The sequence below is a fragment of the Carettochelys insculpta genome, chromosome 2, assembly GCF_033958435.1.
Source record: "Carettochelys insculpta isolate YL-2023 chromosome 2, ASM3395843v1, whole genome shotgun sequence".
Lineage (NCBI taxonomy): Eukaryota > Metazoa > Chordata > Testudines > Carettochelyidae > Carettochelys > Carettochelys insculpta.
In genome coordinates, this window is record NC_134138.1 from 240807971 (window position 1) to 240835880 (window position 27910).

A 27910-nucleotide genomic window follows, 5' to 3' on the forward strand; every position below is an offset into this window, starting at 1 on the left:
AGGAGTAAGACAGTAAGATTAGCTTACTAAGCAGTAGCAACATAGCACATCAGATGCCTCCCCAGTGTCATGTGCTTTGTAGGCATCATGTTTGAGGTGAGCAGTGGGGCCAACAGCTGTCGTGGGACCTGGGCAAGGTGTGTGGGGTGGTCCAGTTCCATGCCCCAGAGAGGGCATTAGTAAGTCAGTCAATCATTAGCGCTGCTCAGGCTGCAGCACTGGCCTCCTCCTCCCAGAGCTGCATGACACAGTGGAGCAGCACTGCCATAGTGTGTCAAAGCAGGTATGTAGCTCTGGCTGCTGCCAGTACCAAAGTAGTGGTAGCTGCTGGAGCTCTGGCCTCTGTGCAACTGCCCGCCCCCCACCCCCCGCAGTTGCCCGCATCCCCTGTTGGTGGTCCTGGAGGTGAGTTAGAGGAGATACTGGAGAACAACATGTTGGCTTTGTAGATTTTTACAGCTGTACCCCAGACATACAGGGAAGCATGAGAAAAAGCATAAAGATGTTTGTGGAAAAAATGGACTGATGGGTAGTAGCACAAAGACAGGGGTCAGGAATTCTATACCACAAAGGAGATGGCAGTTAGGGTTGGGGTAAACGATGAATGGGTTGTGAAATGAAAAGGAGTAGTTTTGTTTGGTGTGGGGAGATGAGAAGAGGGTGAAATCCAAGCAGCTCCTGGTACACATTTTGGCTGAAGTAGGAATAAAGCATTCTCAAGAACAAACCTGTGGTATGGTGGAAAAAGGGATGAGTATTTTGATTGTCAGCTCTACAAGGTAATGCATAATTTTTTTAAACGATAAGAACATGGTCAAGTCTAGTTGCTCATTATTGGTACTGAAGAATACCAACATAAAGGAAGTACACAGTTATTTTAAAAAAGGTTCATTTATAGAAATTCATGGAAGTCTATTTAGATTGCAGCAACATACAAGAATTCTGGAAAGCTGAGCTAAAACTAATTCTGGTTTTAATAATAATCCAGTTTAGATAAATTGACTTTTAGGAGTAAATATGAGTCCCAGCTATTGTAGTCAAGCGACCTCCACACTGTGGAGGATGACCCTTCCTCACATGAAGAGTATACATGTGAGGAATGGCTGGCCAGCATGGCTTATAAAGAAGAGACTTCCTGAATCTGTTTTTTAATCTTACTGAGCAAAAATTCCTTACTCTAGAATGGAACTGGCCACTAGCAAATCTGCATTTTAGCAGATCAAATATCGTTTTTCAGATCCAACGGATGAGCTGTGGATTGGACTGAATGACCTTAAGGTGCAGATGTATTTTGAATGGAGTGATGGGACTCCTGTGACATATACCAGGTGGCTTCGTGGAGAACCAACCCATGCAAATAACAGGCAAGAAGATTGTGTTGTCATGAAGGGACAGGTAAATAATCCAGTTATATCTGTTACACGTGAGCCTGTTTTTCTATTTGTCCAATCTTTCCAGCCAGGAACATGAGAATTGGGGGTAACATTATATTAAGTTACACGTTGCCTCACAGGTTTTAGAGTTAATTTTGGAGGACTGAATCAGCATTTCAAAATGTGCTATGAAGTTGTTTGATAATAAATGGGCAAGAGAGCCCATATCATGATTTTTCTCAATGGCTAACTCCTTGTGTTGCCACAAAGCAGTGTAAGTTCACCACTCTGTAAAACTCCCATTTGTGAATTTGAGTTTCCAAAGAACGGGCCTACCTACTTTGTGAGACAGATTAATATGTATGACTGTGGCTTCCAGGACATTGGAAAAAATAAAGAAATTTGTTCATAGTTTGCGAATTTTTCTGCTTTGACTGGCCAGAGGTTGTATAACCAAGCAAAGTTTTATAAACACCACTAAGAAAACATATTGAGGAGAAATCCTAGGTTGTTTTTTTTTTTGTTTTAAAAAAAGGGCCCTGACTCTTTGGAAAAGCATCTGGATCACAGAACTTGGGCTTATTTGGGCTAGATATCTTGTATTAATTTATAATCAGTTCTCTGTTGCATGTGTCCTGTTCATGCATACGTTCAAGAAAAGGGATTATTCAATGCATTAAGACAAGCCACTGCAGACAAATCAAGGTCTGTTCCCAGAAAAATGAGATACAGTTCCTGATACACAAATAGAAGGAGCTAAGATAAGAGAGCTTGGTAAGAGATGGTCATTCAAGGCACTGCTATATGAAACCAGCAAATATATTTTGCTAGTTCTGTGGTGATGTGATAGATTTGTACTTAGTACCCATGGCAGGCTTATTTATCTATCAAGGCAAATATAGTTTCAGTAGCAAACCCTCTTTTTATTTTGCAAAATGTCACACCGTTTGTGAGGGAGACTGAGCAGAAAGGCACAAAATAAATATACAATGTAACTATACACAAATAATCTTTCTAGCTGTCCTGAAAGCTGGACAAGGCTTATGTATGGCAGACCACTTTGGCCTAGTGCTACAGCAATATGAAAAACTTCCTCACTTGCTTCTCGTCTAGTCAGGTCTTGCTATAGAGGATCTTAACACTGTAACACGATTATACATTAAAAAGCCTCTTAGGTCCCTTTCTGTAAGATTTTTAAGTTTTTCACTTAGAAGACAAATTTTCATATTTGCCATTGTCAACACTGGCTAAGGAACACTACTTTTTTGCCTGTCATGTCAGCCTATAGCCTGAAAACAGATACAGTTTAATGAAATAAATACATTTCATGGCAGAGATCCAACTTTTCAATAGAAGCTTGTTTATCTCTTCAGGGCAGTGTTGCCTGCTGTAATATTTCCCCATGTCCACTCATATTTATATGGCTGCTCTTAATAAACTTAGCAGAAATTTACTAACCTTCAAGGGATAATGGAAGGAAGGAAGTTGGAAACTAATTCTAACAATAGAATACACAATTCTATAGTATAGTTTGCCAGCATGTGTGTTATAAATTATTTACTGCAGGGGCTTATGCCTTCTGTACATCTAAATTTAATGAGATAGCATGGGTTTAGCAATTGGTATGATCTGGTGTAACTCATTGTTAGTGTCAGCCAATCACCATACCTAATGTAGGAAACTCAGGTCTGTTCTGGTCTGGCTATGGTCTGAAGAAGTGGGTCTGTCCCACGAAAGCTCACCTAATAAACTATTTTGCTAGTCTTTAAAGTGCTACTTGACTGCTTTTTGTTTTCACAATCAGAAGTAATACTTGTGAAAGACCTGGGAGAAGAAATTTGCTGTTTGTACAGTAAGAGCTGTGACTCAGCTATCCAGCTTGAATGCATTTGGCAGATACATTTGGTTCATAGAAGGACATATCTAAGCAGTCACGCTGACCATTGTAGGGTCAGCTCTGTTGCTTAGGGAATTAATATTTCAATGTTTGTTTATGAAGCTCCTATGGTAAAACCGAGCTCCAAAGTTCATAAACACCTGAATTAATTTGTGTGCATTCTAAAACAGAATTTAACACCAGATTACAAGGGAGCTGTCTGAATTGGAAGTTATCCTCAAGTTTGATACTTATCACCTTGGACTGAACAAAGATATCAATTACCTTTCACAGTACAAGGACAAATTCCACACCCTTGGTATTCTCTGTGACCACAGGCAGACCACTTAACTTAATAGACACTTACAGAAACTGTTGTTCTTCCCTGTTTCTCTCCCCCATGCTCCCCATGCTGCTGCTTCTCTCCTATATGCCTGATTCATCAGTGTTTGTTTAATTTTTTTCTTTCTTTTATATTCTTTGTCTCCATTATCAGTTATTAGGATTCTCCAGATCTGAAGAAGTGGGTCTGTCCCACGAAAGCTCATCACCTAATAAATTACATTGTTAGTCTTTAAGGTGCTACGGAATTGCTTTTTTGTTTTACCTAAATTCATTGTTTATTCAGTTTATATTGGGTGAATGTTACCATGGTCAGATGTTTCTAAATGAGACGGAAGTGTGTAGTCAGTGTGGCTGGGTCTATATGTGAGCACCCCTTAAAAAGGGCAAAAATCGACAGAAGGCGGTTGAAAGCGTGGCTTTCGAAAAAGGGCAACTGCACGCTAGAAGTGGATCGATGGGTCAGTCTGCCCTTTTGAAGGGCCCCTGTGTTGTTTTGAAAGGGAGTGTCCACATGTTCAGGAGCTCTGGGCTCTGCCAGCACGTGGGGGCTAGCACATTCATCCCCCAGCATGAGATCCCAGTGTGGAGGGACGTTACCATGCCACTGTATATGGCGGCAGACACAGCCTACCCCATCCAGCTGTGGCTCTTGCAGCCATACACAGGCCACCTTGACCTCACCTGGGGGGTATTCAACCAGTGCCTCAACCGTGCCCATAACATCATGAAATGGGCCTTCAGGTACCTTAAAGGGTGGTGGAGGTACCTCCACATGAGACTGGAGGTTGGGGTCCTCCATGTGCCCAGGTGGGGGGCACCTGTTGTGCTCTCCACAACATCAAGGAGGGCAAGGGGGACACCTATGTCCTGGGGGGGGGGGCAATGAGGCTGGTGCCAGGTATGAGCAGCTGCGTGCTACCCCCATCCACTAGGCCTACCAGGACAGCCTCCACATTAGGGAGGCCCTCAGGCAGGCCTTTGTGGATGGCCTCCTGTGACCCACACCCATCCCCCATTCACATTCACCACTCCCTGTCCCTGGCACCCCTACCCCTGCTACTGCCCCCACCAACACCACACCCACACATTTGCCACCCACCATCCTTCCCCAAGGAGTGCTGCACAAGGGGGTGTATGTAAAATAAACATTTACACACAACTGAATGGTACATGCAACTAGGTACACGGGGTGGGCCATTCGTGCCTCTTGGTGCTGGGCCCTTCTCCCAGCCCCCAGAGCTGCACAGAGTGGTGCAGTGGGGCTTTGCGATGTTTCAAAGGTGTGCTGGGAGGGCTCCTAACCTGGAGGAGGGGCAGGAGTGCTCTTAACCTAGAGTGGGAGGGAGGGCTTAGTCCAGGGCTGGGGTAGTGGGCCACATGCCCTGTTGGCCCTGGGATACCTTGTGCCCCTGGATATGGGGTCCCTAGTGGAGTGGGAAGGGGGCAGGAAGCATTGGCAGGTAAGGCTGCCAGAGGAGCACAGATAGGGGGGTTGGCAGCAGGCTCGTGGGGTGGGGGTGGCTTGGGTGGGGCAGGAGGTTGGTCACATTGGCTGCATGCTCCTGGAGCATGGTGCAGTTGCCCTCCAAAGTGGTCAGCAGCCTGTCCCACACCGTCCTCCGCCACTCCAGGTCAGCCTTGGCAAGCTGGAGGTGCCACTTGGCCACCTCAGCCTGGCGGCAATTGGCTGGGTCCCTGTCTGCCCCACCGGGGGTTCCTCTGGCCACGGTCCCGATGGTGCGCTGGGTGGGTTGGGGCCTAGCTGCTTTCAACATCTGCTAGAGGACTCTGGGACCAGAGATGGCATGGTGCTCTCCCATCCCCCAAATGGTGCAGCTGTATGGACAGAGGGACAGCGTGTTGCTAACGTATTATGGCCTGGAGAGGGGGTCTGACTGTTGGCCAGCACCCCTGTGGGGCACCTGCCGCCCCCGGGGGCTGGCATCCCATCTGAAGTCTCGGCAACTGGGGGGGGGAGCTCTTGGACAGGTGAACCTTCCCAGCCCATGGTGAGTGGTTCCTGAGTGATGTCGAGCCCCGACCGGCTGCTGCCCCACAAACTGCTTGTGGCATTGTTTACTGGGGGCAGGTGCTGGCTATTGCTGGTGGGCCACCACGCTTTGCCATGTACCACAGAGGGCCAGGAAGTGTGGGGCCCAGGACCACTGGTCCCGTGTGAGGCCGGCTGGCCGGTGCATCGCTCCCACCTCACAGACTGGGTACATGACCTGCTGTGTGCATACCGGAGGGTCTTTTGGTGATGTCTGGGATGCCCGGATCCTGGTTGCCCTGCTGGATGAGTGGGAGGGGATGTATATGGTCCGGTCCCCCTCCTCACTTTACCACTTCTTGGTGCCCTCAACCGCCTGGTCCACAGTCCAGGTTGCTCCTCTGTCTTCAGCTGTGGCCTGTCCACTGATGTTTCCAGGACTGCCGGGGGTGGGGAGCTGTCCCAGGACCCCAGAATGACCTGGAGCTCCTGGAAATAGGGGCAGGTGGCTGGAGCTGCCCCAGAGCAGCCAGCCTGGTCCTGAGCCCGGGCATAACCCTGCCACAGTTCTTTCACTTTGGAGCATACTTGCTCAGCAGTATGCTCCACATGGCCCCTCGTGAAGAGGCCCTGGGCCAGGTGGGTGAATGCCATGGCATTTTGCTGCTTCATTCCCATTTCATACAAGACCTTCTTCTCTTTCCAGAGGCCCAGGAGGTCCCTCAACTCCTCATTCAGATGCACATTTTACCTTTCATAGCACTACAAACATAGATATCCCGGTAACTTTAATAATAAGGAACTATTTATTTGGAAGAGCGGAATAGCTATTTGATAGGCTTTTCTTCTTTTGCCGTTTTTCAGGATGGCTACTGGGCAGATCATGCTTGTGAAAAGAAACTTGCATACATTTGTAAAAGGAAGCCTTTGGCAGATGCTAGTGTGGAAGAGGAGACCATTGATTCAGGCTGTCAGAGAGTAAGTACAAAACACATTATGTGAGCTGAATAAGCATGGAACAATTAAGACATTTAAATACAGATCAGATTCCTGTGAGGATCAGGGTGGACTGCCAAAACCTGGTCTCTTTTGGCCTCACCAGCACAAATGGCCTCCACTCCACATACTGGCTGTGTCTACCCTACCACACTCCTTTGAAGGGAGGATGGTAAGTAGGGTGTTGGGAGGTTATTAACGAAGTGTGACGGTGCATATGCAGCACTTCATTAGGCAAATTACCCCCCCGTGGCAACTTCAAAGTTTTAAACTTTTGAGGAGTAAAAGGACTTTGAAGCTGCCCCGGCACTTTGAAGTACCGGTGGGTGAGCCGCGGCTAGACGCGAGCTCCTAGCTCGAAGTTTAAAACTTCAAAGTTGCCATGGGGGGATTTGCTTAATGAAGTGCTGCCTGTGCACCGCAGCACTTCATTATTAAACTCCCAACACCCTACTTACCATCCTCCCTTCGAAGGAGGGTGGTAGTGTAGACACAGCCACTGTGTGAGACATATGCTTCCCTGGAAGAGTAAACAGCTCTAGCTTCCAGCAGCCCTTTTGGCCCATGTGTCACAGTTCTGTTTTACGCAGACCAAACTTACACTTCTTGTAGCAGATGTTCACTTTCCTGGCCTGGAATCAAGTTCGCCTTTCAGGATTGAGCATGCAGTTTCTCAGCTGAAGTAATGCTCTCTGGAGGCAGTGGAGGAGAGAGGAACTCAGCTGTATCAAGAAGCATTATTTTTAAAATTTATTCTCTTTGACGTTTTGTTTCCTGAAACAGCAGTGGGGCCAACAGCCAAGGTGGGCCCTAGGGCAAGGTGTGTGTGAATAGGGGGGCAGCTCCACACTTCCAGAAGGGGCAGAATCTCGGGTGGAAAGGGCAGGGTTGAGGGCAGTCAGCCATTAGTGCCTCTTGGAGCTTGTTGCTGGGCCCTTCTCCCAGCCTGCAGAGCCTCACAGAGTGGTGGAGTGGGTGCATTGCAATGTTCCAAAGGGGCCTGGCTGCCACCACAGTAGTCACAGTGGCAGCTGGGATCTCCAGGCCCTTTGAAACACTTGGCCCTGTGCAAGTGCCATTTTAGCCTTTACCCCCACCCTCCTGGGCCTGTGGGCCTGTGAAATAATACATCATAGAGAGCTGTTGTTGCTGGTTAATATAAAAGAGTTATCAACTATTTTGTGTATCCTACATGTGACTCAGAGACATAAAAAGTATCTGGCTTCATTATAGTCAAAGTAGCTTTATGAACTGATTTTTTTTATTACCATATCATTTGTAGCTGATGCTTTGATATATGTGTATTATACATTTAACATCCAAGTCCTTCTGGGTCATATGCAAGTCTGAAGACACTCCATGCTTTTGTGTTTAACACAAAATTCAGGTCTAGTTTAACTAGACCTGAATTTCTGATAGACTATTCCACTTTGTCCAGTACACAGAAGTGAGACAGGTATTTTTCTGTTAGACAAGCAAATAAAGAAAATATAAGCTGAAGCTTGGCATTGCTTTATTTTTTATTTTTAATGGCATTTATGAAAGACATATCCTTATGGGAAAAATTGAGTCAGAACCTTTCTGCTGAATAAAATGCACATATTCTACTTATTTCAAGGAAATATTTTGCTGACTTTTTTCTATCTCTGCTTATTGCTCACATTTTGACACCTTCATTCTGATTTTCTTACTCACCCATTGGTTTAGCAATAATACTGCGTACTAAATAATTTTAAAAGAGTATAGAAATGAGTATTACATAACACTTTGCTAGCAAGCTTCTGAGATTGCATAATATTCATTTTGACAGGGCTGGAAAAGACATGGCTTTCATTGTTACATGATTTCAAGTACTTTTGCATCATTTTATGAAGCAAATCAAACTTGTGGAAGGAACCAGGCTTATCTAGCTACTATTGAAGACAGGTATGGACAAGATGGCTGTTCTGAGGGCTTACAGGACCTAACAAGGCTCAAAATTCTAAAATAGTTCAGACTGTCAAAAATAAAATTCTTAACATTGAGCAAAGTCAGAGAAGAGGTTGATGTACAAAATTAGAATGGCATATTGAACCTTTCAAATGTGTGGGTAAGTGGGTGCCCAAATCCAATAGCATGGGTCAGGTCATAGTAAAGATGGGCGACTGCCATGAAATTTTGAATTCACCCTTGTATAGGGTCTACAGAGCAAATTAGTGCCTCATTTACACCTATGATAGTCTATGCCAACCAGTGAAGTTGTACTGGTGTGAAAGACTAGAATTTAGTTTAAAATTCTGTTGCCCATGCACAAAAAATAGAATTACATTTGACCCATCTGAGTTGTTGTGTTGGCTCTGTGAAGTTTGCAAAAGTAAACAGCTGGAAAAAAGCTAGTTTTATTCCTAAATGAATGGTGAGGATTCTGAATCCCACCCAGAAAGATAATCTGGTGAATGAGAAGGTGCTATTTTTACTTAGTTACCTTTTCTGAAGGAGAATTGCCCCTTTTAAAAACCTCGAATGAATGTTCTCTGTCTATTCTGAAAGGACAGGAGACATGTTATATGCTTTTACTAAGACTGCAACTTTATTATTCGATGTCTGGGACTACCTGGCAGGTAAGTGTATGATGCAGATTACTGAATGAACATCAGGTTATTGCCCAGACAGGCTCCCCATCCTGTTCACCCAGACAGTTCACACACCCATGTAGTATTATTCTGAGCACCAGAGCTCAGTTGCCTGAATTGCCTCTTCTCCCCCATGCACAGCTGTACTGCAGCTATTGTTGCCCTGATTTCAGATGAGTTCCATGGGGTAGAACAAGGCTCACCACCTTCCTAGACAATAAAACATTCTCCCTGGCCTCCTTGATCTGTCATTAACTTTTGCAGGCTTAATATCCCCGCTTGTCCCTGCCAGTGTACACCACCCAGCTCCAAGTTCCCTCCCACAAACCCCCTACAGATCCCAGGAACTAGCTCACTGATGCCAAAAGCATCAAAAATTACTCCCAAGAGTGCCGCTCTGAACAAAGCTGCCCAAGCGCCTGAAAATGTCAATGTGACAGGACAATGGGACTCCTCCATTGGGCCATTGAAATGAGACCACCTCACCAGAAACCTTTGCATTAAAGCCACTGGATGGATTTGGAGGATCACTTAGCCCATGGTGAATGGAACAGCTAGGAGGCCATTCAATTCTTGAGGATGCCAATTGACAGGTTGCCCATGACACCATTTCCTGCAGCACTCACTCCTCTGTATTGGGCCATTTGATGACTGGCCTTCCCACACTTGTAATTGCCTGAATTCATTAAAACTTGAGTCACAGCTCTACCTTATAAGCAGAGCCAACTGATCTCTCTGGTACACTGATTACCATTCTACCCATGATCCCACAGCACTAGCAGCATCCACTGAGGTTCTTGGCTGGCTCCTGGTTCTAGCTCCTGAAACTTGAGCACCTGAAAATGAGGCAAAGCATCTGCTGTGGGAGTATCGATCCTCGGAGTGTTGATAAAATATTTGATAGTCTCCTGGAGCTCATTTGAGGACCAAGCCTCTGGGGGAAAAGATCCTACAAGTTCTATGTAGGCCATTGTGTGAATTGTACTGCTACAGTGCTCTCAATTCATCCCTGTGGAATCATTTTCTTTACAGAATAGCCCATGCATGGCTGTGACTTCAAAAGATTTTGTTTCATGTCAAATTGGTCCTTTTAAAGAGGTTCCCAAATGTGACCAAATGAACCAAAGAGTTCATTTCTATCTGAAAGTCCTTTGCAATTCAACCAAATACAGTATATTCTACTAGAGGAGAGGATGCCCAATATAGGGAGAGAGTCAGAACTTAGTTATAGTTGGTCAATGGGTCATTTAAGAATTTCTCAGAGCTGTTTCTGTGCCATCTTAATGGATCTGAAAGCAAATTCTATACAGCTTATCTTGTGTTTGCTTACATGTGTTATGGGTGCATAGCATATTTCTGGTACAACTGTAATACAAATATTGAACAGCAAATTCATCTGGTCTTGGGACTAACAACAACACATATTTGCTAGACTCCCATCTCTGTTGTACTTCCAATGAGCCTTCTAAACATTGCTAATTTTAAGTGTAGCTGACTTTTATTTCTATATCTGTCCAGCCCCATAAACACACGTTATTTATAAGTGGTTCTTCGTTAATTGATTTGATTTTCATGATTAAGTGAAGTAGTGAATTTTAGTTTCTGTCACTACCTCCCCAGACTGCATACTTTTATTTTCTTCTTCTGTAATATGGCAAATGCTTAATCTGGAGTAGATACGTTTAACTCCATATTTATCTTGCATATTTAAACTGTAGAACTACTGTGTATTCTCTAGAAATAAGATTATATTCTACCATGATTACACAAGGTGCCTTTCTTCCTCTTCATTTGTTCCTAGTACTTCAGTCTCCTGCGTGGAATTTTCTTTTAAATTCAAAATTTGCCAACTGCATTCTTTGGAATGATTCCACTTTATTCTGGTGTTTTGTACAGGCAGATACGCCTAACCCATGCATTAATAACTCTTATAAAATGAATGACCTATTATGTACAAATTTGGATTTAACAGTGATTTGACTGGCTGTATTTTGTTGCAGATACGAACAAGCTTATCTAACGAGTCTGGTGGGGCTGAGGCCGGAAAAATATTTTTGGATTGGTCTTTCAAATATCCAAGAAAAAGGGACTTTCAAGTGGACCAAGGATGAAGCCGTCTTATTCACGCATTGGAATTCAGAAATGCCAGGTATATGCAGCATTACGGTGGTGGCTGAAGAGTACAGGGCTCACAATGCAATACTTGACTTTAGATTTTTTTTTTCTGTAATTCCCTTAAGAACACATTCAGTATCCTCTGGGGGGATGGGACAGCAGCTGGCTGGTCTCAGACGCTTCTTAGGCGAAGGAGGTCGTTGTCAGGAATTTTGGCTGAACTGCTTTGGTGTGAATGGTGTGAGTGAGCTGCGTGCTTGCATTTTGTTAGCCTTATGGGTAGGGTTGACATGGGATTGTGTTCAAGCCTGAAAAAGATTCAAGATCAAATTGGATTGGCCGGTGTTATGGGAAAGATTGAGCTGTTAGTACTGAGGCTAGGATGTCATGCAGGACATGGTGGCTTAGAGAGAAAGCCAGATAGAAAACAGGGTGTAAGTGGGGGCTGCGGTGGGGAATGTTTTGTGGCGTAATTGACTCCATCATAATAAGGAAGTTACCAGAGAAAATATGGCTAAATAACAGTACAGTTAGTTTGGGGCAACCCAGCACTGAATGAATGGAGGCGAAAAATAGAATTGAAAATTAGCTCCATGAATATTAGCGAAGGAATCCCAATTGCTCACCCCTCAAAACTGCTTTTGCAGTATGAAGCTATTGGGCCATCCTGCTAACAGACTGTCCCTAGGACAGCTGGTTCTGTTAAAAACCAGGGCTACGTCTACACGTGAAGCCTACATCGAAGTAGCCTATTTTGATGTGGCGACATCGAAATAGGCTATTTCGATGAATAACGTCTACACGTCCTCCAGGGCTGGCAACGTCGATGTTCAACATCGACGTTGCACAGCACCACATCGAAATAGGCGCTGCGAGGGAACGTCTACACGCCAGAGTAGCACACATGGAAATAAGGGTGCCAGGCACAGCTGCAGACAGGGTCACAGGGCGGACTCAACAGCAGGCCGCTCCCTTAAAGGGCCCCTCCCAGACACAGTTGCACTAAACAACACAAGATCCACAGAGCCGACAACTGGTTGCAGACCCTGTGCATGCAGCATGGATCCCCAGCTGCAGCAGCAGCAGCCAGAAGCCCTGGGCTAAGGGCTGCTGCACACGGTGACCATAGAGCCCCGCAGGGGCTGGAGAGAGAGCGTCTCTCAACCCCTCAGCTGATGGCCACCATGGTGGACCCCGCTATTTCGAAGTTGTGGGACGCACAATGACTACACGGTCCCTACTTCGACGTTGAACATCGAAGTAGGGCGCTATTCCCATCCCCTCATGGGGTTAGCGACTTCGACGTCTCGCTGCCTAACGTCAATGTTAACATCGAAATAGCGCCCAACACGTGTAGCCGTGACGGGCGCTATTTCGAAGTTAGTGCCGCTACTTCGAAGTAGCGTGCACGTGTAGACATGGCTCAGATTGGTTTGTTATCCAAGGGCATTTCAATGGATTCAGTTCCACCTGTGTGGTTTGTAATTCACCCCTTTGCAGAAGGCCAGCACAAGGGTTTGTGCAGCACTTAGGTTCTGAAAAAAAGGGCATAAATAGGGCTTTGTGCTGCTAGTTCAGGACAGAACTCAAAGTTCAGAAAGATGTGAATGACACACCGTTTTGCTGTCACTTTTTATATGTACGCAGGAAGAAAGGCAGGCTGTGTTGCCATGAGGACTGGAATTGCGGGTGGATTGTGGGATGTTGTAAAATGTGAGGAAAAGGCAAAATTCCTCTGCAAACAGTGGGCTGAGGGAGTGACGCCTCCACCCATTCCAACAACAACTCCTGCCCCTACTTGCCCAGAAGGTTGGGATTCAAGCAGTAATATTAATTCCTGCTTTCAGGTAAGTACAGCAAATAATTCTGAACTGATGTGGGTTCTATGCATGTTTGAAACACGTAAAGTATGAAGAACTTAAACAAGAATGACTTGCATGCAGTCCAAACATACACTCATCCCCCGCTATACCAGCACAATTGGTTCCTAACTTTTTGCTCGTAGGTGAAAACTTGTGAGAGGGATACTAAATTCCTATTAAAATATTTGTAAATATGTGGTTCCAAGTGCTCGGAGGGGCAGCAGGTGGTGCTGCTTTTGAAAACTAAGCAAACCTGGGGTTGGGAGGGGGTTAAAGGCTGAGTACAGTTTGGGGACATTAGCAGGGAGAGTGGGTTAAAAGCTGTTGACAGCTCAGGTGGAGGAGGTGGCGGCTTGTTCCTCCTGGCTGCACCAGAGGTACCTGGGGGGCGCGGCGGGGGTGGGTCAGGGGGTTTGGAACTGAAGGAGATGGGGGGGTGGTTGTGTGGGGAGCTGTAGGCTGGGAGAATGTTGGGACTTGGCGGGGAGGGCTGCGGACTTCCTCGTGCCCTGGCCAGGGACCGTGTGGCTTGAGCGGAGCAAGCCCTGGGGCTGCCGGACTCCCCCACCCCCGTGGGAACCCCACTGCTGGAGCAAAGCCAGCTGCAGGGCTCCGCCTCCTGCTGGGGACCCAGCAGCTGAAGCGGAGCGAGCCACAGGGCTGCTGGTCTCCCAGCCCCCACCAGCAGCTGGCTCGTATTAGCAGGGGAAGTTCACTCGTCTAATGAACATTGGTAGGTATGTGCATCTCCCTCGTTTTAGCGAGTAGTTGTAAGTCAAGAACTCGTTAAATGAGGGATGAGTGTATTTACATTTTCTCTCCATCCTGAAAGGATCCCTGAGTGTTTGCTAAACAGGATTTACAAGCTGTAGGTAGGGGTCACTTAATTCACCATTGAAATGCTGACACCAGCAACTGTTTAAAAGTCTGTAACAATAGGCAAGAGATGCTCGCGGTCACTCTCCTCTCATCTCGCTTCCAAAGTTCAAACCTCACTTTCCTTCTTCCACATCTCTAGCCCCTATTACGTTTGAGAGGGTTTATTCCTCTTCATTTGCATTATAAGAGAAATTGGTCTCACCAGTGCTGTCCCCTAACCTTGGCTCAGATGTATTGTTTTGCATGTCAAATGAAACAGATCCTGCTACAAAGCCTTCTGATACCTTTATAAAACATTTAAATATTATACAGGCTGCTTTTTGATTTGTTAGATTGTATGATGACATACTCAGTAGCACCACCAGCTGCCGTGGGCCCTGGGCCGGGTGGGAGGCAGGCCTGGGTCTGAGCCAGAAAAGGCAGGTCCAAGAGCAGTTATCTCTCAGCATGGTCTGGACTGCAGCACAGGGCCAACTGTGCTCCCTCACAGCTGCATGCAGCTGGAGCAGTGCTGCCACAGCACTTCGAAGAGACCCTGGGCAACTGCTCCCTTTGTTCCTCTTCCCTCATTGGTGGGCCTGATTGTACCATAGGGAAATAGCTCATGTTTTGTGGTTCCAGGTGTAACACCGAGAGACATGGGTTGCTGGCACTGGGGATAAAACCTACAAGCCTAGGGTCTAAAGCCCTGTGCTCTATCACACGAGCTAAAGGCGAGCTGCTGCTCAGCTGAGGCTGTAGAGCAGATACTTCACCCATCCCAGATGAAGCCTCAGTGCCTCTGGGTACTACATATGATATATACAGGGCAGCTTTCTGATTATAAAATAGTGTATACTCTCATCAGCCTTTTTCCAGAGAGCAAAAGAGAAGCTGGTCACAATCTCAAACTTTTTGTCGAGCTATAGGAGGAGATCTGGCCACCATTCAAGGCAAAGAGCAACAACATGTTATCTGGCGTTCCATAGCGTGAGTATCTATCTACAAGATGGCTATTTTTTCACTTTATTTGTCCTTTAAATGAGAAAAAAAAAACGCATTTTGATCCCTTCTGAAACAGTTGGTATAAGTTAAATATGATATTTGTCACCCCATTTAAAATATTTTAGAACTGTTCTACTGAACATCAGGGATTCCAAAAGTTTAATGTCTCAATGTACTTTTGTCAGCACATTATTTGGGAATTTATGAATTTGCCTCAGAGGTAGTTTGGTACCAGGGCTGCATGCAGACTTTGCCGGGCCCCCTGAAAGGGTGGGCCTTTGGGAGCAAGGGGCAGAACTGGGGTAGCCTGCCCCAGCCAGCCCTTCAGTGTTGCCCAGAGCCTCCAGCAGAAGATTTACATGTCCTTGGTCTCTGGCTGCCGTTAGTGCTGAGGTAGCGACAGCAGCAGGTGGGAGCCCTGGAACCTTTTAAGTGGCCGGGCAGGGGAGCGGACAGCTGTGCCAGGCCACTGGGTGAGGTATGTGGGTAGACCCCAGCTCCACACTCCCAGAAGAGGCGGTGCTGAGGGTGAAAGGGGTGGGGCTGAGGGCAGCCAGCCCTCAGTGCTGCCTGAGCCGTGCCCTCCCCCACTCCTAGCGCTTCCTGGAGCACGCAGCACAGTGCTCTGCCTCTCCAGGCAGCCCTAAGAGCTGTGTGGAGTGGTGTGGTGACACTCCTGCAGCAATTTAAAGGGCTCAATGCTCCAGGCACTGCTGCTTCATTGTCATCAGTGGCTGGAGCCCCAGGCCCCTTAAAATCACCAGTCCCTGCAGCAGCTGGCCTCTTTGCCTGCCTCTGTCCGTGGGCCTGTCACCAGGCCCTGTGGCATCTGCTCCCTTTGGGCTCTCCTCCCCTCCACCTCACAATGACAGTCTGGTTTGGCCCAACATGCAACAAAATAGGAAGAAGTAAGAAAAGTGGTCAAGGTTTTTATTTTTCCCTCATTCTAATTAACCAGATAGCTGAAACCATTTCAAACAGCTTAGCTCTGTGCAGTGAATGGGAATTCATTTCTGAGGTCGCTATTAAGGAACTTATACTGTACAATGTGAGAAATACATTATCGATGTGATTAAACCTTTTTTTTTTTTAAAGCAGCATGCATATCACAAAACAGACCGGCCCATTCATTGCTTCAGAAAAGCATCTCCCTGTATTCTGGAACACCTAGATCCAGCAGTATTCGCCAAAATTTCGGAGGGGCTTCAAAATGGTTTTAGAAATTATGCTGGTAAATTTTGTATGAGCGGGTTAGTGCTCTGGGCCTGATTCGAATGACGTTGAAGTCAAGGAGGCTTAACATTGAGATCAGCAGGCTCTAGAAAACTTAGTTACCCAGGCTACACTATGAGATAAATGTGAATTTATTAAAAGCAGTTTTGTAACACTGGGTTTTATAAATTTGAATTTGACAATCCCCACCTCCCCACAAATTCTCCACAAAGCCGACTTATTGCTGCCACACCCAACTGTGAAACATTGACTGTTACAGCAGTGCATTGTGGGAACCCCTCCCACAGTTCCCTCAGCCCTGAAGCATTCTGGGTATTTTTGCTGCTGCAGTATGGGAAAAAATTCCCTGCAAGTGGTTGTGGGTATGTGATGTCATCCTCTCACATTGCATTGCATTTATTCGCCTCCCATGGAAAGCGAATGGCCACTTTTCCAGAAGGAAAGAAGGAAAAGTAGGGAATCACAATGTGCATGTGCTCCTTGGATCACGCAGATGACTTGCCATGTCAGCTGGTCCCTCAGCTAATTTTTCCCTCCTTGAAACCACAATATGGTACGACTTCTCTTAAGGAAGCCATTTAATAAAAAATTTGCCATAAGAAATGAAGATTGGAAAGAAAGCCTCAGCTAAGATGGCCAAATTAACTGAAGTGTCTTTCTTTTATCAAATTATCAAAGATTTTACAAAAAGCAGCAAACGGCCATTTTTTCAGAGTGAAATAAGTAAAAGTAGGTGAAGGAAAACCAAATAGGCTGGCTTCAGAAGATGTAGTGTGCGAAGCAGTGGGGGTCTGTTATACTGATCTGGATCACCCACGAGTCTGTGTCATCTCAACTGGCCCTCCACCCATTCCCCCTCCCCCACTCTTGGGAGCTCCCACCATTGAATCTGGGAACATCATCCCTGAAAATATTACAGGAACAATGCAAGCTTGAAGAAAGAAAAAGATAGTAAAGGTTTGGGGGAAAAAAAAGCATTGTATGATGCAAGGTTTTTGGATTCCTACTTCATTACACAGACGTGTCCAACATGGGGGATAGAGCTCACTCAATTTCCACATGCATGAATGACTCTGTGACCTGGGATCACCCAGGTGTCTGTCTCTTCTCAACTAGCTCTCCAGCTGCTTCCCTGCCCTCCACACACTGACTCCAGAAATGTAATCTCTGAAAATGTTACAGGAACAATGCAACGCTTGAAGGAAGAGGAGGATGATAAAGACTCGGGAAAAAAGCATTTTTGATGCATGATTTTTGGCTTTCCACTGCACTACACAGAAATGTCCAACATGTTGAAATGTCCCTTCAGTGTTGCTCAGGCAGCGGGGCAAGCCCCTGCAGTCTTTGGTGCCAGGGGTAGACTTTTCCCCTAGCAGCAGCAAGCTCCCAAAAATCTTTTCTGCCTTTAGAGCCTTCACCATGTGTGAGCCAAGATATGGTGCTGCCTGGCAGCATGGTCCACACTGAACAGCAGGCACATCCTTTTACTGGGTTGGGGGCTACCCGTGTGATGTGGTTCAGTGCAGAAAAGAACTAGCTGCAGGGTGCCTGTGGGGAGGGAGGGGCATCCACTGGACAAGTGTAAACCGCGGAAAAGAAGATTCTCTGACTCCCATACAAGCATGACCCCCACAGCCTAGCTGCCACATGGTGCGGCAGGGCATGGGCTGATGCCAGCAGTGGAAAAGAAAATCTAAGTACTCAGCTTGCAGAGGGAGAGGCAGAGCTATGAACTTCATGTTGGGGTTATTTTTAATGGGTAGATGCATTCACCACACTGATAGCAAAGAAAGAAAGAAGTTTCTTAGCCTTCCACAGGCTTCCTGGTGCCTAATTCAGCTTCATAGGCTTCCTGTTACCTAATTCCTGTGCACCTGGAGAGCAGCAGAGATGGAAGTGGCCAGAGTGGACAACTGTGGAGTATTGTGAGATACACATGGGACACCTCTGGAAGCTAATAAAGTCTATTAAAAGACATGGCATTTCCACACTAGCCTTAATTCAAACTTCTAAACTTGAACTTGACACTACGTCAAGTCACTTCTCACAGTGTTATAATATTGATCTTAGTGCTCCCTAAAATTGACCTAATGGTATTTATAGTGAAGACACTAACATTGTAAAATTGAGCTAACTGTTTTAAATTTTACTTTATCAGGTAGTGTAGACATTGCCTCAGTATTCTGCAGGAACGTGTGCAACTTTCAGAGGCAATTTTAGAGACCATTTAGCTTTCCATTATTAAAACCCTGTTTTACCACTGTTACCTTCATTAGCAATCACTCTCTATAATTATAGATCTAGCAGTAAATGTCTTTAAGGTTTTTGGTAATTTTATGTGAAACAATACTGTATTTTTAACAGATTAAAAATAAAAGTACCCTTTTTCTGCTGTTCTTTTACTGGTCTTATTGGACCAGAAGAGTTTGCATGTTGTAGGTTTCTTTGTAGATATTTCTGTAACTTTTGGTTTTTTTACGGATAGGGTTGTTAACCCTAAGCCAACCCCTTTTACTCTGGGGAGCAGTGATCCAAATTTATCTGGTCTCTACACTTTGACCTGTTCAGTTTGTAGCTCCCACTGACATACTGCTCTGGATCCTTGAGACACACAAGCCACCTCACCTTAACAAGTCACTCAAGATTCTCCGTCCTATATGGAGTTCATAAATAATATCTGTGAAGACGAAACTGTGGCTGTTCAACACAAATGTGAAGAGTATGCTCTTCCATGGACGTGAGACCTAGAGTACTAAAAAGTCTTCAAATCCCAAGCTACAGACATTCATAAACATCCTTCATGTCAAATGGCAAGACTTTGTCACAAATGAGGAGCTTTAGAACAGAGCAGGACAAGAACCAAGTGACACTGACATCAAGAGAAGAAAGTGGGGTGGGGATGGCTAAGCCACACTCTCAGAAAACCATTATGCAGTATAGTCAGTCAAGCTCTTACATGGAACCCACAAGGAAGACTCAAAAGAAGACGATCTTGAACAACATGGAGAAGTTCTACTGAGATTGAAGGACTACAACTGGGGTACTCCTGTAGCCAGCTAGAAGTTTTGTCCCAAGACAGAGTGAAGTGAAGGAGATTTGTAGATGACCTATGCTCCATGTGGAGTACAAGGGCAAAGTAGTAGTAGTAATAGTACAATTTGTATGCATTGTGATTCCTTTACAATTAATAAGTAGTAGTAAAATGCCATGAACATATTTACAGTATAAATACTGATATACAAACTGCATCTCTTCTGGTTTATGCAAATGCTTGTATATTAACAATATATGCTCCCATGATAAAAGAGAAAGACTAGGACTGCTGACAGGGTAGGGTTGAGGATGATGTATGTGGCAAAGCTGGAGGGAGGGGAAGGGAGCCGCTGCCCTGTCCCTGGCAGTTTCCCTTTGTTTATCTCTCATCTGTGTCGGTCTATATATATATATCTTGTATTTTAGGAACAAAGGCTACTATCAGCAGAAATTCTGGATAGGTTTATATTACTTGAATCCTGACGACGGATTTGCTTGGAGCGATGGGTCTGCAGTAAGTGATTTAGTTTTTCCACAATTTATGTTCCAGAATCTGAAATCCCTCGTGCGTCTATTTTAAATTTTATTCCTGATCATATTCCTGAATACGTGGTAAATTGCCATGCAGAAAGGCTGCTAAGCATCCAGATTTTGTGCACAACACACTATTTCAAATAATAAAATATGACTAAAAATGTACAAGAAAAAGTGACTAATATGTCCATAACATAAGGGTAGTCTAGATACACAGAAGTTGCTCTGGTTTGCCTACAGAAAGGAAATATTTTTAATGTCTATTTTTCGCTCATCCATTTTGGTGATGAAGGTTTGGGGAAATTGGTATGGTTGTAAAATATAATAGTAGTTTAAAATATTGTCTGTAACTCATCAGAGCCATGGATAGCTGCCCCTTTCTCCTTTTATTGTGTAAAATGAAAATGAATAAAATGTAGTAGAAAATAGCTTAGGTCTTGTAAATTTCCCTTTTTCAGAATCAATTTAGATTTTACACTGAAGAGTCATACTATTTCTATGCCAGTGTAAGTTCCTTGAAGCAAAGGTGTAAAACTGAAATAACTATGCTGAATTTGTCTGTATTTTCCTGTAAAATTGGTTAAAAATTCAACAGAACAGTTTTCCTTTGAAAAATGTGATTTTGTTGAAATCTAAATATTTTGTGAAAATATGTAGATTTCAGTGTAATTTTATCTAGAAATAATATCAAAACAGTCTGTAGAAGAAGTGAGTAAACTCTACAACTTCTCTTTCTTACCAAAAGAAGTTGGGCCAACGAGAGAGATTACCTCACCTACCTTGTCTCTCTAAAAAGAGTCACTTAGGGTTTTTTGTTTTGTTCCAATATGGTAAAATATTTTCTTTCAACATTATTTCAGTTCATTTTGTTTTGATTTTTATATAAAATAAAATTAATATTTAATGGTTCCCCATTATAAACCAAAATATTTTATCAAAACAAAATATTTGATAACAAAATGTTTTGATGTTTCTGAATTAATTTTTTGTAAGTTCCATTGTGCATGGAATTTAGAAATTTTGACTTTGTATCCCAATTCAGAATGCAAACAAATTTTGAAATGTCAGCATTTCCCACAGAATAGATATTCCAGTTTCAGACCAGATTTGTCTTCCTGAATGACAATAGCAAACGAACTTGAGTCTCTCTAGTTTCATGCTGCAGCACAGTTTCTGTCTCCGAAAAATAGTAGTACAATTCTATTTCCCCTTTAGGTAAAATATACAAACTGGGGCTATGGCGAACCCAATAATTACCAAGGAATGGAACTTTGTACAGAACTCAGTGGAGATTCCAGCATGTTATGGAATGACAGGCACTGTGACTATGTATATGACTGGATCTGTGAAATTAAAAAAGGTATGATTATGTCTTTTAAATAAGAACAAAAAAATAAGAAATTATTTTCAATCATTTAAAAATAGTTTTGAAAATTACCCTTTAGAATGTTACATTCAAGAAGTGAAGTAAGAACAAGGTGAAGGTATTAATTGAGCTGTCTGAATTAAATTTAGAGATATAGACTGTGGGGTCCCTTGATCTTATATCAGTCAGTTTGCCTTGCTCTTTTTCTTGAATTTTATTAATTTATTCCAAGAGGCACAGATAACTTTAACATTAAATTTCATATTGAGTTCAGATTTTCATATTTAGTTCAAATTTTCTCTTTTCATTGGTCATGGGTTTCTCCAACAAAGTCCTCTTTCATTAATATTTTCTGAGGTTCGTTTTAGCTTATTGAAACGTTTGATCAATTCAATCATTTTTGAGTTTTTAAAAAACTGAAAAATTGGTCCTTCCTTTCATGTAGTTAGACAAGTTTTTGGCCAGGTAACGGAAACTAGATATTATAAATAGTGGTTATTTTGCAATCTTTATTTTGAGATCTGAGGTTCAGGCCACACTGAATAAAATCAAATTAAAAATGCCAATCTTGTGCGTAAGCAGTAGGATTTTTCTATTTCAGCTACTGAACCAATTTCCTTCAAACATGGTTTGATTTTTAGGTCTCACAGAAATCTTCAAAACAAATGAAGTTTGAAGAAAAACAGGTCAGTAGCTTCGAAGTTATGGTAGCAGGCAAACATACCCAGAATTAGGATGACCCTAAACAAATGCATTCTGAATGGTGTTGAACGGAAAGTTTTGACTGGCTGGCATGAGGATATTTTTATTAAGCAGTTCTGTTTTCTTTTGGCATCAAGGCCAAAGCTCCAAATCAAGAAAGTTGCACCTTCTATGAGTAGCACATGTGACTAATTTTAAGTATTTCATCGACTGATCCAGCAATTGCCTCATCTCAGTCTCTTATTTAGGGAGAGCATAACGTGAAAGGCACATTTCAGATGAATGAGAACAAAAAGTTAGATCAGAAAGATCCACTTCTGTGGGGTAAAGAAATTTCTGAAAAACTGATTAGGGAAATTTCACCAAAAGATGGAACACTTCTGAGATTCTATTTTCTCCACAAGGAAAGTCACAACAATAGATGACACAGAAACATCATATGTAATGGAAAGGCATTTTCTGTAGTGCCAGCTACCATGAAAATTCATGGCATGACAAACAAATCTCAGAGAATACCTGTGGCCTGCCTTTTATGCTACTGAGAAATAATCAGGAAATGGTAAACTTTTCTACAATATACAGTAAATCCTCAAAATGCACAATTTCAAATTGCGCTTAACTTACATTAATACATTGCTCCCCCTGGCCCCAGTTCAACCCCACCTTCAGCCCACTCACCATCTGTGTATGGCTCCGGCTCAACCCCCCTCATGTGCAGCTCTGGCACAACCCACTGGCCCTGGTTCAAACCCCCTGCTGACTCATCACCCAAACACACCTCTGGTTCACCAACCCTGCTCACAGCTCCAGCTCAGCCCCCTTTGCCCTGGTTCAAACCCCCTTTGTGCAGCTCCAGTTCAACCCTCCCACCTGGTTCAATGTCCCCCTGGCCCCAGTTTAACTAACTTGTCTCCCCGCCCCCACCCCGCCAGACAGTCCGGCTTGCCACCAGGGAACACCCCTCTGACTTACACAAAATTCAAGTTATGAGAGGGTGCATGGGAATACAACCCTTGTGTAAACTGAGGCACTACTGTATTATTATAGGGTTTTTAATGTATAGCTGGTGTTCTGCACAAACTGAAAATTTTCACAAAAAATATTTTTTTTTTCATTTTGAAGGATTGGAAAAGGTGCCCATTTTAAAATATATTTTTCACAACATTTTCACATGAAATAATTATCAGAAACCTTATCTAAATGATGAGCCTCTTTCATTTTCTTAAAAACCCAGTTCAATAAATTAAAAATGTCGTTGTTTTCTATTAAAAAGAAAAAAAATTGAGAAACAAAAAATAATTTAATTTTTTTTAATTATACAAAGAGGCATTTTTCAAAGAAAAAAAAACTTTATCTGAAAAAAGTTAAACCTAGTAATACCTGTTGACAGTTTGTGCCTAGTTTGCCTGTTTTGTCTTACACTACAAATACTAGATTTTTTTTTTTTTTAAATAAATACAAAAAGGAGATCTGGAAGGCCTAAAAGCATTTGTAGATCAGGACAAGCATCTGCTGTGCTCCAGGCATTCCAACACAGTGATAATTCACTTCTGACACATTGAAAGGTAACTTACAATATACTGTAAAGAGTAACGGATTTAGTGCTTTGGGGAAGCAATGTCTTCTTTAAACTTTGCCATATACACTTGCGTACTTCGTGTGCACGTGTGCTACTCATTTTACTTAATTTTGTAAAGACTGTTTCCGAAATGTCTTGTGTCTTTTGCACGAAATCCGTCTTAAGTATACCTTAAATGTCAGTGGAAGAACATGCTATGAGATTTAGTACATCTTGTTTTATTTTACAGGAGCAAAAGTGAAACCTGAACCGACGGACCCTTCCCTTCCCCGTGAGTATTTTTAGGATTGCATTTGAATAATTTGAATGAGTAATTTGTACGATGGATACAAAATACAGTTTCATTATTTGTTTTACAGCATATAAGATCACAGATGATGGATGGATTATACAACAAGACAAGCAGTATTATTTCAGCACAGAAAGTATTCCCATGGAGAAAGCCCGGGAGTTTTGCAAGAAGAATTTCGGAGATCTTGTTGTCATAGATGGTGACAGTGAAAGAAGAATGCTGTGGAGATATGTAAGAAAACTATGTCTGCTTCAGCAATAAGTAATCTAGTACACTGAGCACAGTCACTAAATATTTCACATTAAAGCCTGATTCATTACTATTTTAATCTAGTTTTACTCCGTTAAAATAAATGAAGTTACACAGGCAAAAATGCTAAGGTAAATTAGGCCTTTAGTTAGCAAACCAGTTACGATAGTGACTGTTACTGAAATGTGTTAGTGGTTGCCAGTGGATTTTATACTTTAATTTGAATCAACCTGTGGGTCTAAATCAGCTTTTTTAACAAGAACCAAATTACTCTGAAAATGAAAACTGCCAGAATTAGCCATTGTTTCTCTTTTCTGTCTTGAAAGAACAATGAAATGAAAGCCTTCGTTGATAAAATGATCAGGATCTGGATTGAAATTACTGAGCTGCCAGGTCACTTGATAACTTCAGAATATTCAGAGACATATATCCCCTGAGAGATGGAGACCTTAAATACAATATTCTAGATATAACAACAGGTTCAGGGCTTAGGTGGTGTATATGTGGGAGAGGGGTGCCAAGGGGTCAACCACCAACAGGTCATCTGTCTTCTCACTCTCATCTTTATATGGCATGGCTGGCAAAATATGGAGACAAGTCAGAATTTGCAGCATAGATTGAGCCCCAGGGAAGAGCTTGTTAACTCTGAGTAAGTAGGAATTTTGGGGTAAATTCTCTTATAGCCTGAGAGTTAGTCTCCTTTTCAGAAATGTGCTTACCAGGCAGATGTTCATTAAATACAACTTTTGCTCAACTGGCTAAAGAGCGGTAGTGGTAAGTGTGTGAAAGATCTACCTCAGATTTAATCCACATAATAAGGGAGAGAATGCATATCGCTAGATATTTTGCTGTGCATTAAATTCACCAACTTAGAATGGAAACTGAAGAACATATTCAAGTGATGGCTGCATATTGTGGATTGAACTTGTTACCGCCACAAGTAAACACGAGCTGCTATGATTTGACCTGGTGTCCGCACTCTATTGAAGCAAATTTATATCTTCTGTGGATCAGTGCAGAGGGGGACCTGCAATATATTGTCCAGGAGGTTACACTCACTCGATAAATGTTTTTGATGAACAAAGAGGAAGTGTTTAAGTTTTATCTTTTTGTTTTAGATCTTGAAAAATGGCAAAGAAGATGCATATTTCATTGGTTTACAGCTGAGTCTTGATAAAAAGGCTAGGTAAGTAAACAAGCAGAATAAGATCAGTACCATGTACTCTCGTGAAAAGAGTCTTGTACTGTACAAAGCTATAATTACAGAAAGTCTAGGGTGAAATTTTAGCCCTATCAGTGTAATTGAGACTGTTTCATCACTGACTTCAGTGTGACCATGGTGTTACCCTTAGTGTTTCCATTATTGAGGTTTGTAAAAAACTATTCTGGACTAAATATCAGTTCATGAGCCTATTTCATTCAATTTTTTAGAAAAAAATCCCACATTTATTTATTACAGCATTTCTATATGACTGATCACAATAATAGCTACTGTACCTTTAACTTTTTATAGCAGGAGGAAAATTGAGTTGGATTTCACTGTCTGCATCTGACAAAGTAAATCCACTGTGAGGAATCTGAAAGAATGTTTACCTGTCGATACTAGAGCAAATTCTGTCCTTGTAGAAACTAACTCCCATTGAAGTCAGTAGTGTTTTTACATTGACTTCAAAAGGAGTTAGACCAGGCTCTTAAACCTGTGCATATCTGTTAATTCTGTAGGAATATTTTTATGTTCAGTGGCTCTGATGGATTTTGAAATGTTGTACTCTGCCATTTATGTTAAGGTTAGGACTGCATCACAAGGGACCATCTCCCCCAACACCACTTTAAGTAATCTCTCAAATAAATAAAAGAACAAACCAGTTACAGTTCACTAACTATTCTCCCAAACATCTTCATAGCGCAAAGATGGCTACATAATTTTTGAGGTGTACTACTGAGAGGGACTATTTTATGCAAGCCACACACAGTGCCAAAACACAGCAATCCTTAATCTGATTCTTGAACACTTGCTGCCCTAAGCTGCCCCCAGGAGAGACCGTATTCTAACAATCAGTGTGTTACCAAGCATTACAACCTTTGGTTCTCAACACTCTAATGTTAGACCTAGAGTTAGAACTTGTTTCTTGTTTCAGACGTTGCTAGTGGTAAAATGCCAACATCACAAAGTGGAACTATCACTGGTTTACCAGGCTGCGGGCAGCTTCCTTCTTGCATGTGAGGGAAGTCAGTTGGCACACAGCCAATACAGTAATATTTATGCTGCTCCCTGCTCTGCAACTGGGATGAGAGGCATGAATCAGGGAAAATGGGGCTGTCTGGTTGCTGCTCTGCCACGTTAATCCCTAACCTCCATTGCAGCTCTTTATCACAATAACTGAGTCCCAGGACAGGCTCTTATAAAGGTGGTAAATACTGTACAAATCAGGTGTAAACTTAGCTGTGACCCCAGGCTTGCGCCTTTGTGACAGCAGTGCATTCGTTTCTCACTCATTACTCTTCAAGAAAACTTTGTGGGCGAATGAGGCTGTCATGCATTTGTCTGTCTCTCCTTGCGAGTGGGGTCAGCAATAGTCTTCTCTAATCTGAATACAAAGGGTGTATGCCTGAAATTACCTATTCCCATGGGGGCCCAGGCTACTGATGGGGTGGTTTGGCATAGGGGGCATTGCCTGAGGGCCCAAGGTTTCAAAGGGTCCCAGAGCTTTGGCTGCCTACGCTGTTAATTGAAGTAAGGCAGTACAATCAGCAGTTCTATTAGAGCTCTGTCCTTCAATCAGACAGGGCTGTGGCCCCAGTCCAGTCTACGGGACTAAGGAGAGGTGTGAGCACCACTAGCAGTCTGTGTGGCTCACTTAGGCTACGTCTACACGTGAAGCCTACATCGAAGTAGCCTATTTTGATGTGGCGACATCGAAATAGGCTATTTTGATGAATAATGTCTACACGTCCTCCAGGGCTGGCAACGTCGATGTTCAACATCGACATTGTGCAGCACCACATCGAAATAGGCGCTGCGAGGGAACGTCTACACGCCAAAGTAGCACACATGGAAATAAGGGTGCCAGGCACAGCTGCAAACAGGGTCACAGGGCGGACTCAACAGCAAGCCGCTCCCTTAAAGGGCCCCTCCCAGACACAGTTGCACTAAACAACGCAAGATCCACAGAGCCGACAACTGGTTGCAGACCCTGTGCATGCAGCATGGATCCCCAGCTGCAGCAGCAGCAGCCAGAAGCCCTGGGCTAAGGGCTGCTGCACACGGTGACCATAGAGCCCCGCAGGGGCTAGAGAGGGAGCATCTCTCAACCCCTCAGCTGATGGCCGCCATGGCGGACCCCGCTATTTCGAAGTTGCGGGACGCGCAACGACTACACGGTCCCTACTTTGACGGTGAACGTCGAAGTAGGGCGCTATTCCCATCCCCTCATGCGTTAGCGGCTTCGACGTCTCGCCGCCTAACATCAATGTTAACATCGAAATAGCGCCCAACACGTGTAGCCGTGATGGGCGCTATTTCGAAGTTAGTGCCGCTACTTCGAAGTAGCGTGCACGTGTAGACACGGCTTTAGAGAATCAAACTAAGGAGCACAGGCTTCCTGGCTTACGAAGTGGGAGTACTGCTACCCCACAGGTGGAGTGGCAGGGAAAAGTGGGCCTGCCCACCTCTACCACATTCCAGTCTGGGATCTACGTGCAGCACTGGGACCTGGTTTCAGGCTCTCCCTTTAACAGGCTATTGCCTGGTTCCGCAGGATTGCTTCCTTCTCTCCCCCTTGTGTACCTGGATCCTGTGGCCATTTTCACCCTCCTTTGGGTACATGGCCAATGGTATTGGTAGCAGTTCCTCTGCATCTAAAACATCAGGCTCCCTGAAAGCTCCTGCT

At 43.7% G+C, this 27910-nt stretch overlaps 1 protein-coding gene across 2 annotated transcripts in view; it reads left to right on the forward strand.

Annotated features, from left to right (window-relative positions):
* The window catches only part of LOC142008039 (macrophage mannose receptor 1-like), a 107673-nt gene that overhangs the window by 39555 nt on the left and 40208 nt on the right, over nucleotides 1-27910 (forward strand). For both annotated transcript variants that reach the window (XM_074984831.1, XM_074984832.1), the window contains exons 8-18: nucleotides 1238-1395; nucleotides 6449-6562; nucleotides 8391-8506; nucleotides 11193-11341; nucleotides 12955-13154; nucleotides 14896-15017; nucleotides 19725-19812; nucleotides 21048-21192; nucleotides 23709-23750; nucleotides 23839-24002; nucleotides 25139-25206. In XM_074984831.1, the coding sequence (XP_074840932.1) occupies nucleotides 1238-1395; nucleotides 6449-6562; nucleotides 8391-8506; nucleotides 11193-11341; nucleotides 12955-13154; nucleotides 14896-15017; nucleotides 19725-19812; nucleotides 21048-21192; nucleotides 23709-23750; nucleotides 23839-24002; nucleotides 25139-25206 (1366 nt within the window). The remainder of the gene's footprint in view (nucleotides 1-1237; nucleotides 1396-6448; nucleotides 6563-8390; nucleotides 8507-11192; nucleotides 11342-12954; nucleotides 13155-14895; nucleotides 15018-19724; nucleotides 19813-21047; nucleotides 21193-23708; nucleotides 23751-23838; nucleotides 24003-25138; nucleotides 25207-27910) is intronic.